Raw genomic sequence first — 22,087 nt, forward strand, 5'->3', positions numbered from 1 at the left:
CCAGTCCAAATAAAGTCACTTCACACTTGCCTGTTCTCCACCCCCCCCCCTCCCCCGTCCCCCACACATCCTTGCCAAGTGCCCCACTGTCAAAGAGTTCAGACTATTACCTCAGGCCTACAACACACAATCTTTTCTTTTCAACCTGACTGACCAGGTGTCCCTTTGTCCCTTTTCTCTGGGGTAGATATTTGCCGGGTGTGGACTTCGAGCGGCCAGTCAGCGGAGCACACCTGCCCGCCGCCCAATTGTCCCAGGGAGAGGCCTGGTCTATTTTGGGGGCTGGGCCTCATTACCATTCAGCCAGTAGGCTGAAACACTATCATGGTGAAGAATGGAACACTATCAGAGCTGGAGAATGGAACACACTATCAGAGCTGGAGAAGGGAACATTATCAGAGCTGGAGAATGAAACAATATCAGGAAAGGATAATGGAACAGTAAAGGGGCTGGTGACTGGAACACAATCAGGACTGGAGAATGGAACACTATCATAGGAACATAGGAACAGAGGAACAGGAGTAGGCCATTCAGCCTCTCGTGCCTGCTCCGCCATTTGATAAGATCATGGCTGATCTGTGATCCAACTCCATATACCTGCCTTTGGCCCATATCCCTTAATACCTTTGGTTGCCAAAAAGCTATCTATCTCAGATTTAAATTTAGCAATTGAGCTAGTATCAATTGCCGTTTGTGGAAGAGAGTTCCAAACTTCTACCACCCTTTGTGTGGAGAAATGTTTTCTAATCTCGCTCCTGAAAGGTCTGGCTCTAATTTTTAGACTGTGCCCCCTACTCCTAGAATCCCCAACCAGCGGAAATAGTTTCTCTCTATCCACCCTATCCGTTCCCCTTAATATCTTATAAACTTCGATCAGATCACCCCTTAACCTTCGAAACTCTAGAGAATACGACCCCAATTTGTGTAATCTCTCCTCGTAACTTAACCCTTGAAGTCCGGGTATCATTCTAGTAAACCTACGCTGCACTCCCTTCAAGGCCAATATGTCCTTCCGAAGGTGCAGTGCCCAGAACTGCTCACAGTACTCCAGGTGGGGTCTAACCAGGGTTTTGTATAGCTGCAGCATAACTTCTGCCCCCTTGTACTCCAGTCCTCTAGATATAAAGGCCAGCATTCCATTAGCCTTCTTGATTATTTTCTGCACCTGTTCATGACACTTCAATGATCTATGTACCTGAACCCCTAAGTCCCTTTGGACATCCACAGTTTTTAACTTTTTACCATTCAGAAAGTACCCTGTTCTATCCTTTTTTGATCCAAAGTGGATGACCTCACATTTGTCTACATTGAATTCCATTTGCCACAATTTTGCCCATTCACCTAATCTATCAATATCCCTTTGTAATTTTATGTTTTCATCTACACTGCTTACAATGCCACCAATCTTTGTATCATCGGCAAACTTAGATATGAGACTTTCTATGCCTTCATCTAAGTCGTTAATAAATATTGTGAATCATGGCTGGAGAATGGAACACCAGCAGGACTGGAGAATGGAACACTATCAGGGCTGGAGAATGGAACACTATTAGGGTGGTGAATTGAATACCAGCAGGACTGGAGAATGGAACACTATCAAGGCTGGAGAATGGAACAATATCAGGGCTAGAGAATGGAACAATATCAGAGTTGGAGAATGGAACACTTTCAGGGTTGGAGAATATAACATTATCAGAGCTGGAGAATGGATCATTATCAGGACTGGATAATGGAACATTATCTGGGCTGGAGAATGGAAAATTATTTGGATGGAGCATAGAACACAATCAGGGCTGGAGAATAGAACACGATCGGGGCTGGAAAATTCAACATTATCAGAGCTATTGAATGGAACAATTTCAGGGCTGGAAAATGTAACGTTATCAGGGCTAAAGAATGGAACACTATCAGGGCTAAAGAATGGAACACTATCAGGGTGGTGAATGGAACACTATCAGGGTGGTGAATGGAACACTATCAGGGTGGTGAATGGAACACTATCAGGGTGGTGAATGGAACACTATCAGGGTGGTGAATGGAACACTATCAGGGTGGTGAATGGAACACTATCAGGGTGGTGAATGGAACACTATCAGGGTGGTGAATGGAACACTATCAGGGTGGTGAATGGAACACTATCAGGGTGGTGAATGGAACACTATCAGGGTGGTGAATGGAACACTATCAGGGTGGTGAATGGAACACTATCAGGGTGGTGAATGGAACTCTATCAGGGTGGTGGATGGTACACTATCAGGGTGGTGAATGGTACACTATCAGGGTGGTGAATGGTACACTATCAGGGTGGTGAATGGTACACTATCAGGGTGGTGAATGGTACACTATCAGGGTGGTGAATGGTACACTATCAGGGTGGTGAATGGTACACTATCAGGGTGGTGAATGGTACACTATCAGGGTGGTGAATGGTACACTATCAGGGTGGTGAATGGTACACTATCAGGGTAGTGAATGGAACACTATCAGGGTGGTGAATGGAACACTATCAGGGTGGTGAATGGTACACTATCAGGGTGGTGAATGGTACACTATCAGGGTAGTGAATGGAACACTATCAGGGTGGTGAATGGTACACTATCAGGGCTGGAGAATGGAACACAAACAGGGCTGGTGGATGGTGCAGTATCAGAGCTTGTGAATGGAACACTATCAGGACTAGAGAATGGAACATCGTCAGGGCTGAAGAATGGAACAATATCAGTGCTGGAGAAGCGAGCATTATCAGAGCTAGAGAATGAAACAATATCAAGGCTGGAGAATGGAACACTATCAGGGCTGAAGAACGGAAGGTTATCAGGGTGGCAAATGGAAGATTATCAGGGCTGGATCATTGAACACTGTCAGTGCTAGAGAATGAAACAATATCAGGGCTTGAGAATGGATGATTATCGGGGTGGCGAATGGAAGATTATCATGGCTGGATCATGGATCACTGTCAAGGCTGAAGAATGGAACACTATCAGGGCTGGAGAATGGAATAGTAAAGGGTCTGGAGAATGGAACAATATCAGGGCTGGAGAATGGAATAGTAAAGGGTCTGGAGAATGGAACAATATCAGGGTTGGACATCACGACATGAGAACATAAGAAATAGCAGCAGGAGTAGGTCATACAGCCCCTCAAGCCTGCTCCACCATTCAATAAGATCATGGCTGATCTTCTACCTCAACTCCACTTTCCCACCGTATCCCCATATTCCTTGATTCCCTTAGTGTCCAAAAATCAATCGATTTCAATCTTGAATATACTCAACGACTGAGCCCTCTGGGGTAGAGAATTTCAAAGGTTCACAACCCTGAGTGAAGAAATGTTTCCTCATCTCAGTCCTAAATGACCGACCCCTTATCTTGAGATTATGACCCCCTAGTTCTAGACACTCCAGCCAGGGGAAACAGTCTCTCAGCATCTACCCTGTCAAACCCTCTAAGAATTTTATATGTTTCAATGAGATCAGCACTCATTCTTCTAATCTCCAGAGAATATAGGCTCATTCTATTCAATCTCTCCTCATAGGACAACTCTCTCATCCCAGGAATCAATCTAGTGAACCTTCGTTGCAATCCCTCTAAGGCAAGTATATCCTTCCTTAGGTAAGGAGACCAAAACTGTACACAGTACTCCAGGTGTGATCTCACCAGAGTCCTATATAATTACAGCAAGACCTCCTTGCAATAAAGTCTAACATACCATTTGCCTTCCTAATTGCATGCTGTACCTGCATGTTAACTTGCTGTGATTCATGTACAAGGCACCCAAATCCCTCTGAATACTAAATTTCTTAGTTTCTCACCTTTTAAAAAATATTCTGCTTTTCTATTCTTTCTACCAACATAGATAATTTCACATTTCCCCACATTATACTCCATCTGCCGTCTTTTCTCCCACTCACTTAACCCGTCTATATCCTTTTGCAGCCTCTTTGCGTCCTCCTCACAGCTTACTTTCCCACCGAGCTTTGTATCATCAGCAAACTTGGATACATTACACTCGGTCCCCTCATCTAAGTCATTGATATAGATTGTGAACAGCTGAGGCCCAAGCACTGATCCATGTGGCACCCCACTAGTTACAACCTGCCAACTCGAAAATGACCCGTTTATTCCTACTCTCTATTTTCTGTCCTTTAACCAATCCTCAATCCATGCTAATATATTACCCCCAATCCAATGAGCTAAATTTTGTGTAACAACTTCTTGTGTGGCACCTTATCAAATGCCTTTTGAAAATCCAAATATACTACATCCACTGGTTCCCCCTTATCTACCCTGCTAGTTACACCCTCAAAAAAACTCTAATAGATTTGTCAAACACAATTTCCCTTTCAGCTATCGGGCTGGAGAATGGAACGCCATCGCGCTGGAGAATGGAACACTATCGGGCTGGAGAATGGAACGCCATCAGGGCTGGAGAATGGAATGCCGTCAGGGCTGGAGAATGGAACACTATCGGGCTGGAGAATGGAATGCCGTCAGGGCTGGAGAATGGAACACTATCGGGCTGGATAATGGAACACTATCGGGCTGGAGAATGGAACACTATCGGGCTGGAGAATGGAACACTATCGGGCTGGAGAATGGAACACTATCGGGCTGGAGAATGGAACACTATCAGGCTGGAGAATGGAACACTATCAGGCTGGAGAATGGAACACTATCGGGCTGGAGAATGGAACGCCATCAGGGCTGGAGAATGGAACACTATCGGGCTGGAGAATGGAACACTATCGGGCTGGAGAATGGAACGCCATCAGGGCTGGAGAATGGAACACTATCGGGCTGGAGAATGGAACGCCATCAGGGCTGGAAAATGGAACGCCATCAGGGCTGGAAAATGGAACGCCATCAGCGCTGGAGAATGGAACACTATCAGGCTGGAGAATGGAACACTATCAGGGCTGGAGAATGGAACACTATCAGGGCTGGAGAATGGAACAATATCAGGCTGGAGAATGGAACGCCATCAGGGCTGGAGAATGGAACACTATCAGGGCTGGAGAATGGAACACTATCAGGCTGGAGAATGGAACGCCATCAGGGCTGGAGAATGGAACACTATCAGGCTGGAGAATGGAACACTATCAGGGCTGGAGAATGGAACACTATCAGGGCTGGAGAATGGAACACTATCAGGCTGGAGAATGGAACGCCATCAGGGCTGGAGAATGGAACACTATCAGGCTGGAGAATGGAACGCCATCAGGGCTGGAGAATGGAACACTATCAGGCTGGAGAATGGAACACTATCAGGCTGGAGAATGGAACACTATCAGGGCTGGAGAATGGAACACTATCAGGGCTGGAGAATGGAACACTATCGGGCTGGAGAATGGAACGCCATCAGGGCTGGAGAATGGAACACTATCGGGCTGGAGAATGGAACGCCATCGGGCTGGAGAATGGAACACTATCAGGGCTGGAGAATGGAACACTATCAGGCTGGAGAATGGAACGCCATCAGGGCTGGAGAATGGAACACTATCGGGCTGGAGAATGGAACACTATCGGGCTGGAGAATGGAACGCCATCGGGCTGGAGAATGGAACACTATCGGGCTGGAGAATGGAACGCCATCAGGGCTGGAGAATGGAACGCCATCAGGGCTGGAGAATGGAACGCCATCAGGGCTGGAGAATGGAACACTATCGCCTGGAGAATGGAACGCCATCAGGGCTGGAGAATGGAACACTATCGCCTGGAGAATGGAACACTATCGGGCTGGAGAATGGAACACTATCAGGGCTGGAGAATGGAACACTATCAGGGCTGGAGAATGGAACACTATCAGGGCTGGAGAATGGAACACTATCAGGCTGGAGAATGGAACACTATCGCCTGGAGAATGGAACACTATCGCCTGGAGAATGGAACACTATCAGGCTGGAGAATGGAACAATAATGATGCTTTCAACTTAGGCCTTTTTCACCCTTTATGGACACAAGTGTGAGGTCATCCACTTTGGAAATAAGAAAGATAGTTCAGGGTATTTTCTAAATGGTGAGAAGCTAGGAACTGTTTAGGGATGGGCAATAAATGCCGGCCTCGCCAGCGACACCCACATCCCATGAACAAATAAAAAAAAATCACTAAAAACTAGTGGACAGATACAAAAAATAATATAAAACGCTGAGGGAACGTTTACCTTTGTATCAAGGGGGCTGGAATGCAATGGGTGGAAGTTATGTGATAGTTATATAAAGCTCTGGTTAGACCACATCTGGAGTATTTTGTTCAGTTCTGGGCACTGCACCTCAGGATAGATATACTGGCCGTGGAGGGGGTGCAGCGCAGATTCACCTGATTGATACCAGGGCTAAAAGGGTTAAATAATGGGGACAGGTTGCATAGACTAGGCTTGCATTCTCTTGAGTATAGGAGATTAAGGGGAGATCTAATTGAGGTGTTTAAGATGATTAAAGGATTTGATCAGGTAGATAGGGAAAAACTAGTTCCTCAGGTGGGGGAGTCCAGAACAAGGTGACATGACTTAAAATTAGAGCTGGGCCATTCAGGGGTGAGGTCAGGAGGCACTTCTTCAAACAAAGGGTAGTGAAAATCTGGAACTCAGCCCCCAAAATGATCTAATTGAATGCTGGAACAGGCTCAAGGGGCTGAATGGCCTACTCCTATTCCTGTGTTTTTATGTTCCAAAAGTGTTTCCTTAAGTCAGATTGCTCCACTCCTCTTTCACATCTGAAGTCAATTCCTGTTAACAGTAAGTTCAACTTTCAATGAAAATTGAAAACCTAACTCATAAAGGAAAATGTTGTTTGGGGAATATTTTCAATGTGAATTACTTAACACCTTATATGTTCTATAATGAAATAGAAGGAAATTGCATTAATATTGTGCATTTCACAACCTCAGGATGTCCCAAAGTACTTCACAGCCAATCAAGTACTTCTGAAGTTTAGTCAATGTTGTACTATTGCCTTAGCTTTAAAAAGATTGCTTTTTGACTTATCTTTTTGCATTGCTCCTAAACCAATTTTTATTCTCTGCTGACATGTTCTTAGTTAGTGTATCCCATAGACACCATTAAGAACCATACAGGTAACCTGTGAATTCACTGATTGGGAGCAATTTTTTTCTTTTTAGCCAAGCCCCTGACATATTCTCAGGTAACCAGCAATAAAACTCAGCAGGAGTTCATTTAGTAAGAATAAGATGGACCCAATCTACATACACACAGATTAACTATGTAATTCTTAAAGGTAGCCAGGGGGCACATTCAATAATGATTCCCCTTCCTAATGTCAGAGAAGTGCATTTAACTTGTGTCTGCTTCAATTAAATGTCTGAAATCATAACTACACTGAGGAGCCTTGATAAGAGGATTATACTGTTAGTGAAAAATAAAACACAGTCACCTAAGGTTGTGGACCTCACTAGGGGATAAGTTAGCATGAAAACACTTTCCTATAGTGGTACTCTCCTGTAATAGGAATTGCTATAATCAGGAATTGACTTTTGTGCTAATCGAGCTGATCTGACATTGTATAGTTGGGGCAAATTCTTCTTAAGCTACCCTGTTAAAACAAGTAGCCTGTGAAATTAATGTATTCTGGTATAATGCAATCATTTTTCAAAATCAAAGCAACCTACATTAGATAGTTGACAGTTACACATTTGATATATAGGAGAAAGGCTCTAAGATCACTTTACGTAATTAAGAATGATAAAGTACAGGATTACAATTTCCTGCACATCAAATTTCACCATCTTGAGTTTGTTGTGGGGAGATGCTAAGTATAGAAATCATAGATTAATTGAAATTACTGCACATAAGGAGGCCACTCAATCCATCATGCCTGTGCAGGTGCGAGCTCATCAATGGAGCTGTCTACTATAATACCATTTTCCTGACCTTTCCCCCCATATCCCTTTATATTCTCCCGTAGAATCATAAAAAAGTAGAGGTAAAGCATTACATTCAGACAAAATGTTTCCCATATTGAGGGCAGGGATATTGGATGGTGGATCAGCCGGCACCAGTCTCACATACTCCATTACACTCAGTATCACACAGGCATTGAAAGAAGAAAGAATTTGCAGTCATATAGTGCCTTTCACATCCTCAGGATGCACAGATGTGTTTCATAGCCAATGAATTGGTAAGGTCTATCTGCCATCTCAACTCAAAATGTTACATCAGTATTCTGTGCACGTCTATCTTTATCCAAACATTGTACTGACTTTTCATATGTACACTCACACAAACACAACCAGAAGAATTGATATTGCCTTTTTAGTCACATAATATCTATTGACTGTCACCTACCTCCACCCAATGTCCCTGAGACTGCATCATAAGTACCACAGATGGGTCAGATTTATTGAGAGTATCTCTGTCCAGCAAAGCTTTGCAGGAAACACGTAGCTCCACCTTGGATACACAGGGAGCTGTAACAACACCCAGTGGGCCTGGAGACATCCTGCCTGTGAGCTCAGTCATCTCTGCACCAAGACCTGTCTGAGAAACCGGCAGCAAGGAAGTGTTACTAGGAGGACTTTAACAAGAGATCAGATGAGCTCTTCACCAAGAGACTAACACTAGAAAACCAGCACTGAGGATTTGTATTGGAAGATTGCACCGGGGCAACAGCTATAAAGCTGCTTAAAGGTATGAAGGTGATAGAGATTATTTCAGTGGGATCAGTCTCTGTCTTTTCTAGGATCCTCCAATCCAGGCTTTGCTAATATTTTGATTCTTCCATCTTCAGTGTCCACGAAGAAACTAAAGTAAGTTGGGACAGTAAGCAATCCTTTTAGACAATGCAGCACCAAAGCCAATATCAAAAGCACCTGAAAATAAATGAAGCAAAAGTTTGTTGTAATAAAGCTCACATTACATAGAGTTTTGAAGTTTTTTCAAGTCATTTGATTGAGATTAACAATAACAAACAAAGTAAATGAGCAGTATTTTCTTGAATAGAGTCCCATTTCCTCAGTGATTTTTTTACATAATCTATTCAGTCCTGTTGGTAGATTTCACAACATTTAAGCATCTAATTTGTTTTAGCTGGAAAAACTAAAAAATGCAAAAGAGCGAATAAAATAAATGAGAAAGAATGAAAAAGGAAGATAAAACTGACACTAAATTTGAAAAACACAGACTAGAAAAAAGACAAATGACTCCTTTTAAGCAAATGTCTTCCCAGTGCCATTCGAAAACAGAATAGTTGACTCTATTTAGTTGAATACATGTTTGATGGTTCTGTCATAAGATTTGAAATTAATACTATATACACTCATTATATTCACTGCATTCATCAGACCACTTCAACAACAACTTGCATTTATATAGTGCCTTTAATGGAGTACAACGTCCCATGGTGCTTCACAGGAGCGTTATTAAACAAAATTTGACACCAAGCCACATAAGAAGATTTTAGGACAGGTGACTTAAAGCTTGATCAAAGAGTTAGGTTTTAAGGAGCATCTTAAAGGAGGAGAGAGAGGTAGAAAGACGGAGAGGTTTTGGGAGGGAATTCCAGAGCTGAGGGCCTAGGCAGCTGAAGGCACAGCCACAGATGGTGGAGCGATTAAAATCAGGGATGCGCAAGAGGCATGAATTGGAGGAGCGCTGAGATCTCGGATGGTTGTAGGGCTGGAGGAGGTTACAGAGATAGGGAGGGGCAAGGCCATGGAGGAATTTGAAACTAAGGATGACAATTTTAAAATCGAGGCATTCCCAGTCCGGGAGCCAATGTAGTTCAGCGAGCACAGGGGTGATGTGGAGAACAGGACTTGGTGTGAGGATACGGGCAGCCGAGTTTTGGATGAGCTCAAGTTTGTGGAGGGTGGAAGATGGGAGGCCAACCAGGAGAGCAATGGAATAGTCGAGTCTAAAGGTAATAAAAGCATGGATGAGGGTTTCAGCAGCAGATGAGCTGAGGCAGGGGCGGAAACTGGCAATGTTACGGCGGTGGAAGTAGGCAGTCTTGGTGATGGAGCGGATAGGTGGTCAGAAGCTCATCTCAGGGTCAATTGGACGTCAAGGTTGCGAGCGATCTGGTTCAGGCTCAGACAGTGGCCAGGGAGATGGATGGAGTTGGTGGCTAGGGAACAGAGTTTGCGGCGGGGACCAAACACAATGGCTTTGGTCTCCCCAATATTTAGTTGGAGGAAATTTTTGCTCATCCAGTACTGGATGTCGGTCAAGCAGTGTGACAAATAAAAGACAATGGAGGGGTCAAGAGAGGTGGTGGTGACGTACAGCTGGATGTCATCAGCGTACATATGGAATCTGAGGTTGTGTTTTCAGATGAAGTTGCCGAGGGGAAGCATGTAGATGAGAAATAGGAGGGGGCCAATGATAGATCCTTGGGGAACTCCAGAGGTAACAGTGTGGAAGTGGGAAGAGAAGCCATTGCAGATGATCCTATGGCTACGACTGGATAGATAAGAATGGAACTAGACGAGTGCAGTCCCACCCGGCTGGATGACGGAGGAGAGGCGTTGGAGGAGGATGTCAAAGGTTGCAGACAGGTCGAGAAGGATGAGGAGGGATAGTTTACCATCGTCACAGTCACATCAGATGTCATTTGTGACTTTGTGAAGGGCCGTTTCAGTACTGTGGCAGGAGTGAAAACCTGATTGGAGGGATTCAAACATGGAGTGGCAGGAAAGATGGGCATGGATTTGAGAGGTGACAACACGTTCAAGGAGTTTGGAGAGCAAAGGAAGGTTGGAGAAGGGGTGATATTTTGCAAGAACAGTGGGGTCTAGGGTGGTTTTTTGAGGAGGGGGGCGATGATGGCAGATTTGAAGGGGAGGGACACAGTACCTGAGGAGAGGGAACCTTTAGCAAAATTAGCTAACATGGGGGTCAGGAAGGGAAGTTGGGTGGTCAACAATGTGGTGAGAATAGGGTCGAGGGAGCAGGAGGTGGGTCTCATGGTCAAGATGAGCTCGGACAGGGTATGAGGGGAGAAAGTAGAAAAACTAGAGAAAGATGCAAGTTTAGGGCTAGGGCAGGGGGGGACCTTAGGGAAAGTTTGGCTTGGTAGGCTTGGGGAAGGGAGGTAAGCGGCAGAGGCAGAGGTCTCAATCATAGTGACAAAGAAGTCCATGAGCTCCTTGTACTTTTCGTTGAGGTGAGGGTGGAGAGAGCAGGGGAGAGGGCTTTAAGAAGGCAGCTTGTAGTGGAGAAGAGAAGTCGGGGGTTATCTTTGCATTCCAGGATGATCCTGGAATAGTGAGCAGTTTTGGCAGAGGAGAGAAGGACCCGATAGTGCTTTATGTGGTCCAGCCAGATCTGGCGATGAACCAATTGTCCGCCATAAACTTTCAAGTCTGCATCCCTTGAACTTAAGGGAGCAGAGATGAGTGCCGTACCAGGGGGAATGACCAGGGTGAGAGAGAGTAATGGTTTTAATGGGGATAAGGGCATCAAAGGTGGAGGTGAGGGTGTGATTAAGCAGATCAGTAGCTGTAGAAATGACGTGGTGAATGGAGGGCCAAAGGCTAGACAGTTGGGAATTTGAAAGTGCCGTTGTAAGTGACTTGGAGGAGAGTTTTTTCCAGGGGCTAACACAGAAGGAAGTGGGATTGGGAGGGAAAAGGGGGATGTGGGTGGAGAGGAATACAAGGAAGTGATCAGAGATGGCCTTATACGTGATTGACACGATGGGAGTAGAGTGGCCACATGAGATGTCAAGGTTGACGGGGTGGCCGTGAACATGGGCAGGAGGCTTTATATGGAATGAGAGATTAAGGTTGGATAGGAGGGCCGTGAACTCAAAGGAGAGGGAGCATGATGAGTTGAGATAGAGGTTGAAATCACCAAGGATGAGAAGTCGCTCGGTGCAGAAGCTGAGGGAGGAAAGCAGTGAAGATATCTCGGTGAGAAACTTGTTGTGGTACTTGGGTGGCTGATAGAGAATGAGGATTTTAAAGGAAAGGTGAGAGGGGTGAAACAAGGTGTGATTTGGTGATAAGGGCCACACCACCACGGCAGCCTGGGCGGGGCGGGTGGTGGAAGACATAGCCGGGCAGGGAGGCTTCATTAAGGATGGAGGTATCATCACCCGACAGCCAGGTTTCCGTCAAGGCCATAATGTCAATGCAATGATGCGAAGAGGGGCAGTGATAGCTGACGCACTGTCAGAGTCTACAGGGTCAGCGCAGGGAGGGGTGAGTGGGACGGGAAGGAGATTGGCAAGATTAGCCCCCAGCGAGAAAGTTGGTGAGAGTAGGGTGGGGTAGCTGGGGTTGCTGTTCATGAGGCAGTGATGAATGCCTCAATGGGCCCTTCAGAGGATGTCAAGAGAGTCTCACATTGACTAGATTCTTTCAGTGAATGATCAATAATCATAGACAAATCCTTTCCCATACTAGCTAATAGCCATTAATTGTGTGCATATGGCTCACAATTCTACCCGTGCATATTAATTACACTAAAATAAATTCAAATCCATCTGCCATTCCTTAGCTTTAGGCCCTGAGAGGTTCATCTAATTTTCTTATTATTGTTGAACATATGGCTGGCTTGCTAGGCCATTTCAGGGGGCATTAATAGTCAATAACATAGTGTGTGGGTCTAGGGTCACCTGTAGGCTGGTCCAGGTAAGACATTTATTTTTATAGCAATCTTTCATGGTTATTTTTTCAGATTACCAGATTTACTGATTTCAATTTCATAACTTCCCAAGGTGGGATTTGAACTTATAATATCCAGATAGTTTTTTCAGTACTGATAACCACTAGGTTATCTTACCCTTGAAAAGAGTGGGGAGTTCTGGCCAACATTCCTACCTCCACCAACACCAGTGAAACAGATAAATTGGATGTTGCTTTCACTTGCTTCTTGTAGAACTTTGTTGTGTGCAAATATGAATGTAATTCATTGGATGTGATGAGCTTTGTGATATCCCAAGGACCTGAACGGTGGTATATTAATTATATAATAAGCTTTTCTCGCAACACAAGAAAGTTTTGTATTTAAGAAACTTAAAATTTTAACTGTTATTAGGAAAACTTATTAACAAGTGCATTGATTTAATATAAATTACAAATGCATTAAGATTCATTAGAAACAAGCTTTTCCATTTAATTCTCCAATTTTCAATCCTCTATGGAACTTGGAGGATAGTAATTATATTGTGAGGTGAGGGTAAATTTATTGGCAGATTATGCTAATTAGATCATTTTTTTCTTTGTTTGTTTAATTAAGAAATATACTTTATTATAACGCAATAGGTAAAAAAAGGGATGAGGTCCTGCAAGGTGAATTCAAGGAGTTAAAAAGCAGGACCTCAAAGGTAGTAATCTCAGGATTACTACCAGTGCCACGTGCTAGTGAGTATAGGAACAGGAGAATAGACAGGATGAATGCGTGGCTGCAGGGATGGTGTAGGAGGGAGGGATTTAGATTCCTGGGACATTGGGACCAGTTCTGGGGAAGGTGGGACCTGTACAAGCGGGACGGGTTACACCCGAGCAGGACCGGGACCAATGTCCTCGCGGAGGTGTTTGCTAGTGCAGTTGGGGAAGGTTTAAACTAGAGTGGCGGGGGATGGGAACCTTAGCAGGGAGTCAGAAGGGAGTAAAGTTGAGAGCAGCAAGAGAGGGGAAGACCCAGGGGAAATTTACAATACAAATAGTACAAACAGTTGTTCAAGAACAAGTGTAAGGGAAAAGCGTAGAGCAGCAGAAAGAAAGTGTACTTTAGACACTACAGATAAAGTAAAAACTAGAAGGCGTAAGGCGATTAACCCAGCATCAAAGCTGAAGGTCAGGCTAGGGTGTGTGGCCCAACTAAGAGTTCTATATACAAATGCACAGAGTATAAGGAATAAATTAAATGAACTACAGGTTCAAATTCAAATTGGAGGGTATGACATGATAGCTATTACTGAGACATGGCTGCAGGATGGTCAGGATTAGGAACTAAATATATCGGGTTATAAAGTCTACAGGAGAGATAGGGAAAATGGAAGAGGGGGAGGAGTAGCCTTAGTGATTAGAGATAAAATCAATTCAATGATAAAGGAGGATATAACGAGAGGTAAGCAGCCAACAGAGACCTTATGGGTTGAATTGAGAAATAGGAAAGGATCTAAGACTATAGTGGGATTGTGTATAGGACCCCTGGCAGCAGCTCTGAAGTGCTAGATTGTATAAATGCAGAGATTAGACAAGCGTGTAACAAAGGCATAGTGGTCTTAATGGGGGACTTTAACCTTTACATAGATTAGGGAAAGCAGACTAGCAACTGTCAGAAAGGTAGTGAATTTCTTGAGTGTGTCCAGGATAGTTTTCTACAGCAGTATGTCCTAGAGGCAACAAGGGGCAAGCCATACTAGATTTAGTAATGAGTAATGAACCAGATTTAGTTAACAGCTTAATTGTGCGTGAACATCTATCCAATAGCGATCATAACATGATCGAGTTCAATGTAGTGTTTGAAAGTGAAAAAAGTGAATCAGCTACTAAGATTCTAGACTTGGGTAAGGCCGACTTCAATGGGATGAGACAGAGACTGTCCACAGTAAACTGGGCAAATCTGTTAATGGGTAAAACGACTGATGATCAGTGGGAAATGTTTAAAGAAACATTTATCGAGATACAGAACCAGTTTATACCCCTAAGGGGCAAGAACTCTACTTGCCAAAAAAAAACAGCCATGGTCAACTAAAGAGGTAAGGGACAGTATAAGACATAAGGAAAGGGCATACAAAAAGGCAAAAAATGGCACAGATCCTGGCGAATGGGAAAGATACAAAGAGCAACAAAGGATCACAAAACAGATAGTAAGAGCTACAAAAAGAGAGTATGAAAAGAAACTTGCAAGGGATATCAAAACCAATATGAAGAACTTTTATAGTTATATTAGGAAAAAGAGGGTGGTCAGGAGCAGTGTTGGCCCCTTAAAAACTGAAAGTGGGGATATTGTCATTGACAATGAGGAAATGGCGGACATGTTGAATAATTACTTTGCGTCAGTATTTACAGTAGAAAAAGAGGATAGCATGCCGGAAATCCCAAGAAAACTAATATTGAATCGGGGACAGGGACTCGATAAAATTAACATAAGTAAAGCAACAGTAATGAAGAAAATAATAGCACTAAAGAGTGACAAATCCCCAGGACCAGATGGTTTCCATCCCAGGGTTTTAAAGGAAATAGGTGAGCACATTGCAGATGCCCTAACTATAATCTTTCAAAGTTCTCTAGATTCAGGAACTGTCCCTCTAGATTGGAAAATTACACATCACTCCGCATTTTAAGAAAGGAGAGAGGGAAACCGAGGAATTATAGACCAGTTAGCCTAACATCTGTTGTGGGGAAATTGCTGGAGTCTATAATTAAGGATAGGGTGACTGAACACTTCGAGAATTTTCAGTTAATCAGGGAGAGCCAGCATGGATTTGTGAAAGGTAGGTTGTGCCTGACAAACCTGATTGAATTTTTTGAAGAGATGACTAAAGTAGTGGACAGGGGAATGTCAATGGATGTTATTTGTATGGACTTACAGAAAGCATTTGATAAGGTCTCACATAAGACACTGTTAGCTAAGATAGAAGCCCATGGAATCGAGGGAAAAGTACGGACTTGGTTACGAAATTGGCTGAGCGAAAGGCGACAGAGAGTAGGGATAATGGGTAAGTAGTCACATTAGCAGGATGTGACTAGTGGAGTTCTGCAGGGATCTGTCTTGGGGCCTCAATTATTCACAATATTTATTAACAACTTAGATGAAGGCATAGAAAGTCTCATATCTAAGTTTGCCGATGACACAAAGATTGGTGGCATTGTAAGCAGTGTACATGGAAACATAAAATTACAAAGCGATATTGATAGATTAGGTGAATGGGCAAAACTGTGGCAGATGGAATTCAATGTAGACAAATGTGAGGTCATCCACTTTGGATCAAAAAAGGATAGAACAGGGTACTTTCTAAATGGTAAAAAGTTAAAAACAGTGGATGTCCAAAGGGACTTAAGGGTTCAGGTACATAGATCATTGAAGTGTCATGAACAGGTGCAGAAAATAATCAAGAAGGCAAATGGAATGTTGGCCTTTATATCTAGAGGACTGGAGTACAAGGAGGCAGAAGTTATGCTGCAGCTATACAAAACCCTGGTTAGACCGCACCTGGAGTACTGTGAGCAGTTCTGGGCACTGCACCTTCGGAAGGACATATTGGCCTTGAAGGGAGTGCAGCGTAGGTTTACTAGAATGATACCAGACTTCGAGGATTAAGTTACGAGGAGTGATTACACAAATTGGGGTTGTATTCTCTAGAGTTTAGAAGGTTAAGGGGTGATCTGATCGAAGTTTATAAGATATTAAGGGGAACAGATAGGGTGGATAGAGAGAAACTATTTCCACTGGTTGGGGATTCTAGGAGTAGGGGGCTCTAAAAATTAGAGCCAGACCTTCAGGAGTGAGATTAGAAAACATTTCTACACACAAAGGGTGGTAGAAGTTTGGAACTCTCTTCCACAAACGGCAATTGATACTAGCTTAATTGCTAAATTTAAATGTGAGATAGATTGCTTTTTGGCAACCAAAGGTATTAAGGGATATGGGCCAAAGGCAGGTATATGGAGCAAGAGCACAGATCAGCCATGATCTTATCAAATGGCGGAGCAGGCACGAGGGGCTGAATGGCCTATTCCTGTTCCTCTGTTCCTATGTTCCTATAACGCAATATAGGAGACAGAGATTTAGGATAACGGGTATGTGTAAATTATCCAGCCATAGCTCACATTTTTCTGAAGTACAAAATTATTTTAAAGGGCCTCCAAGTTATATTGTTGGGTAAATTGAAGGCTAGATGCTCAGTCTTTGATTGTGTCCAATTAAACAAACTCCTATATTTGGACAATGATTGCGGGTCACAGCATCTAAAATTGGTTGGTTTGAACAGACTAGGCCAGGCCAAAACCAAACTTTGTTACATTAACTGAAGCAGGCAATGTATATCTCTGTATTTTTAGGGCAGTGGAATCTATATTGCATTTCAGTGCAGAGTTGCTCAGGTCTTTACCAAATAATAAAATGACATTTTCAGCTTATCCTCTCTACATCGGGCACATTTATATTTCTTCATATATTTTATAAATAAAAAATTGGTATTCTGCTATTTTTCGTACTTTACATTGTTAGCGTATGGCTGATAATACTCTCACAATTCTGTGTCACAAATGACAAAATCCCATGTGATTTTACTTACCCAGTGAGACTGTATCACCAAAATAATGTCACTGAAATAATCCCAGTTGAAATAACAAAATAACAACAAGCTCATGAGAATAGAAACATTGCTACTGGCCAGGAAGCTTTGGTGAAGTAACCTTAAGCCACTACCCAAGAACCCTCGGATCATTGTTAAGTAAGCTTCGAGACATAGTCGAAGAAATTCTTCAGCATTGATTCTGAGAGCTTTGGGTACTCAGTAAAGGAAGCTTTGAGCTTTGATCTGAGTTCCTTTACACATCAAATGGGAGGAACTTTCAATATTAATTTAGGGAATTTTGATCAATTACTGGGAGGATTCATGACCACTGAGCTATTGTTCCAGCAATAAAAAACAGAAAATGCTGGAAGCACTCAACAGATCAGGCAGCATCTGCGGAGAGAGAAACAAAGTTAACGTTTCAGGTTGATTACCTTTCATCAGAACTATAGGTATGTCCTGTGTAAATATTCAATCAGCTACAGAATTATTGATGCCACATTCTTCACTTTCATTCACAGCAATGCTGAGGTTGTAAAGTAATACAAAGATTCAACAGTCGGCAAAGAACCTTTGTGATTTAATTGGTTGTATCATGAAACTTAGGAACAACACTGCTCCCAAAAGACTTTCCTACGGGTATAAACTTGTATGTTGTGTCTCCAAAACTCGAAGTGGGTCATGTATCATTTCCAGACAGCAGCCATTTCTAACTGACTTTAGCCACAACCCAATCCTCATAAACATACCTTCTAATGTATTATTTTCATGACTGCCTTCTAAACGATTTTCTTTAGAATTTATTTCACTATTTTATGTTCTGGTCCCCACCTACTACTGATGCTCAGCACAAACTTGTACAGATGTTATTTGTGCAAATACCTATGATAAAAAATCTCGAGAAATGTGATTTACATAGATACTGTAGAACTTAGTTGACCTTCATATGGATTATCTGCCTATATAAGAAATTAAAGTATCCACTTAATGACTCAGTAAATATAAATAGGTTCCTGTATACATGAATTGTGAACATCTTATCAGCCATATGCTAACAGTGTAAAGTAAAAATATAGCAGAATGCTAACCTTTTATTTATATTTATAATAACCTTTTATATTTATAAAAGGTATGAAGAAATATAAATGTGTCAGATGTAGAGAGGATGAACAAAACATTTGAATTTATTACTTGAGAAGACCTGAGCAACTCTGCGCTGAAATGCAATGGATTTCGCTGCCCTAAAATATGACATTACCATGTTACAATTCTAATTTCCAGCTCCCAAAATTATTTCTGATCGAGACAAGGCCATTGAATTACAGGAAAATTAATTTTTAATTTCAATCCGTTACACCCGGATTAAATCTGTATCCAGTTAAGAGTTTCTTAAAGGAACAGCCCTGATTCCCGATCCCGAGTCGTAACATTTCCAAATAACCCGCAGATGAGATTAAGCATCTGTCACACTAACCGTGGCGATTTATTATCAATGAATAAGTTTTAAAAATGGAAATGTAAAATTAAACACGCTGATAAACAACGATAAACAACGTGCCACTGACACTGTAAGGGTGATTTTTTTTTTAAAAAAGCTTTAACACATAGCGAAAAATTGCTAGCAAATGCAAAATAGTTCATACATGGAAATTAAAATGACAGCACTAAAATTACCCAGTCCGAGCTGATTTAAGCTAGTTGATCTGTATGTAGTGATAATATAAATGACGGCGACGCAATTCATAAAAGCGACTTGATTTGCTTGCGGTCCGGTTACTGAAATATTACCCGAGACTTCAAATCTCACCGATTGCCGGAAATGTAACTGAATTCATTTCATCTTTCCGCGAGTTATTCGGTTTCCTCCGTGTATATTCGTTACAGCACTCCTCTATTTAATTCTTCAAACTACCCACTATAACAATGTATAACTAACAAGCACAGTTACGGACAAAAAGTACCTGGAGAGCGAGTCCTGAATTCAGTCTTGCCTCTTCTCTCAGTTCGCCTCTGCTTAAAGATACCCTGTTAGTGAGAGTCAGAGTGAAACACTCTGATAGAAAAAGAGGGGGAGCTCCAGTACTCAGGTACCTCACTCTCGCTCAAGTTCCCAGAGACAGCAGCAGCAGCTGGGAAAAGCAGCGGTGCAACTAACAGTCCCTCAGGACTAACCTATTTCTCTTGAATCGTCGGATGTAGATAAGCATGTCTTCCTTTCCCGTTTGTATTATAAAACCTACTCCCTTTTAACTCTTGGATCACTGCAATAATGTTTTATATCCAGTGCAAACTGTAATGAAAGAATGTAATTTCCCAAGCAGTCTATTTTCTTTATGTTGTGTGCTGTGATGTTCTGGAATAGGTTCTTGAGGCGAGGAACACTATGGGGGGGAGGGGAGGAAACATGAATTTGTTTTTCAGATCTTGAATAATCTGTGAATCCTCAAAGTGGTAGGACAACAGTGCAGCTCCCATGAAACTGTGTTATTTTATTTATCTAAAGTCTTGTCTTTCCATTCAGCTAGAAGCCAAGTAATGGTTGAAATGGAATATACTTTGAAATGAATATATTTTACTGACTGCCATTCCATATACAGTCTGCAAATCACAATGTGGACTTTCCGTGGCTTCTTTGACTTTATTTCTGCATTATTGTAGTTGTCGAAGCTTGTGGTCTATTCTGTAAATGATTGGATAAAGAAGCACTTAGTACCATGCCAAAACTTGGTCAATCTGAAGCTGTAGTAACCCCGACACAAACCCCCCACCCCTTGCAGAAAAGGTTTGAGACATGTATGTGATGGAGCAAAGCTTAAGGTACTTATAGAGACAGGCTCTTTTAGGATCTTAGAAATTTCAACACAGAAGGAGGCCATTTGGTCCGTAATAACTGCCAGTTTCCCAATATAATCCAATCTTCCTCCAATTTGGCTCTTTTCTCAAAGAAGCTGCTACAAATTCATTCATTTAGCTATTTTTCACAAACTTACACTTGAACTAATTGCCTCATGAGGGTGGAATACGGTACAGGACAACTATTAACCACCGGGCTAATATTTTAAAGAGCATTATGGCCTGATAAAGTGTCTTATAAGGGATCTTGTCAGGTTTGCAAACACAGGAATGCAGCAATGACATGATCATTAAAACAACTGCATTATTATGTCACAGAATGCATCTGCTTCTATATTTTAGACTTCTCAATAATTACCCTGAACAAAAACATCAACAAATGAAACTACATTGAAAAATACTGTGCTTTAACAGAAATAACATCTATTATAATGTAAACTTATCCTAGTGGCAAACATGGTGAAGAGGTTGTTCTAGGAACTGAACCTTCCTTCAAAGAAACTTTCTTTCCAATAGTCTCAGCTAGTTTAATACCCAGTTTCCAGAAGTGAAAGAGAAGTGTTCCAACACATTATGCTACGTAGATCCCTTAAATTATTTTAAATTCTCATTTCCTCTTTTTGCATAATTACTGGACTATGACAATGTTTTTGAAGATTCATAAAGTTAGTTAAAACAACTCTACTTTCAAAGATACAGCAATGCACTGGAAACACATTGCCTGACACTGATGTCAGAATAAGAACTGACTTATTTTCACCAAGTAAAGATTGAACATCTGAGCTCCTGAGAAACAAGTCTGCTATGTTCAACCATCAATTCCATATGTAATCCCATAAACTTTAAGAGCAAGACTCTTATACTACATCTCCAGTGTAATAATCAGTTATTTTACCATCTGCCTAACTATTCCTATTTCCATGGTGGTTTAACGACTGCATCGTTTTCATTTATTAAATTGTTAGACCATGCCCATTGTTGACTGTTCAACCATCAATAACATCATAGCAACAGATAATGTCTGTGCTTTGCTTCATGACTGACCTTTCTTGAAAAAATGGCTTAACTGAAAGAGTTACTTCACGGCTAGTGAGGTAAACAGATCTGTCAATCTCTAACCTTTTACTTCTAGTGAAGTAAACAGATCTGTCAATTTCTAACCTTTTACTTCTCCATTTGTTTATCCTGATTGTAAGGCAGAATATGTAGAAGATTAAAATCTGAAACAGTTTCATTGCTTTATTAAACCAAACAGTATAGTCTACTGCAGAAAGCGATTCCAGCTCAAAACTGCAATTGAATTAATTTATCACAGATACAGCTGCTCAATGCTTCTGAGAATGCAGTCCTTAATACAAATATACAATCTCCTTAAATTTCAGCATTCTGTGAAAAGCAACATTTACATTTTAGGCAGAGACAGTGCATATCATGATGGCTTCTGGCAAACTAAATTTCATAGAAATGTGCAATGGGATCTTCAATTTAAAAATCTGTCTCTAACAGCTTCCTGTTGCAAGGAATCCAGTTACTGTCCATCGTACAGGAAACTGTTACCTTTAACGGCTCCATTATTAGCCCTTCTTCATTTATTGACAATCTTGGCTTCACTGTCACCTCTGACTTCAAGTGGATCACCGCTTATCTCTTCCATTACTAAACCTGCTTCTAAGAACCTCGGTTTCCTATTTCAGGCCAAACACTTGTTCTCCCCTAAACAACTATTAACTCTATATAAAACCCACAAATGTTCAGGACTTGAGTACTGTGTTCATATTTGGAGAGACTTCTCTAACAAATCTTTTGGACTTTATGGACAGGATACAAGAAAACGTTTATTGTCTGGTAGATGATCCCGCTTTCCCTCGAACCTCCAACCACTCTCTTTCACAGCCTTTTTTGTTTTTCTCTAATTTATTGGTGCTCCTATGATCAGTACTCTTCGAAACTTTCAACTTTTGTTCTTTCTAAGCTTGAAATATGCCATCCAACAAACTTACCCTGCTCCATACAACCTCAAAATGTGA

At 42.0% G+C, this 22,087-nt stretch overlaps 1 protein-coding gene across 1 annotated transcript in view; it reads right to left on the bottom strand.

Annotated features, from left to right (window-relative positions):
* Positions 1-8,473, bottom strand: part of cpne7 (copine VII) — a 106,870-nt gene extending 98,397 nt beyond the window's left edge. The window contains exon 1 of the mRNA XM_067997494.1: positions 8,300-8,473. Coding sequence (XP_067853595.1) covers positions 8,300-8,473 — 174 coding nt within the window. The remainder of the gene's footprint in view (positions 1-8,299) is intronic.
* Between the last annotated feature and the right edge of the window lie 13,614 nt (positions 8,474-22,087).

This window comes from Heptranchias perlo, chromosome 16 (genome assembly GCF_035084215.1).
Source record: "Heptranchias perlo isolate sHepPer1 chromosome 16, sHepPer1.hap1, whole genome shotgun sequence".
Lineage (NCBI taxonomy): Eukaryota > Metazoa > Chordata > Chondrichthyes > Hexanchiformes > Hexanchidae > Heptranchias > Heptranchias perlo.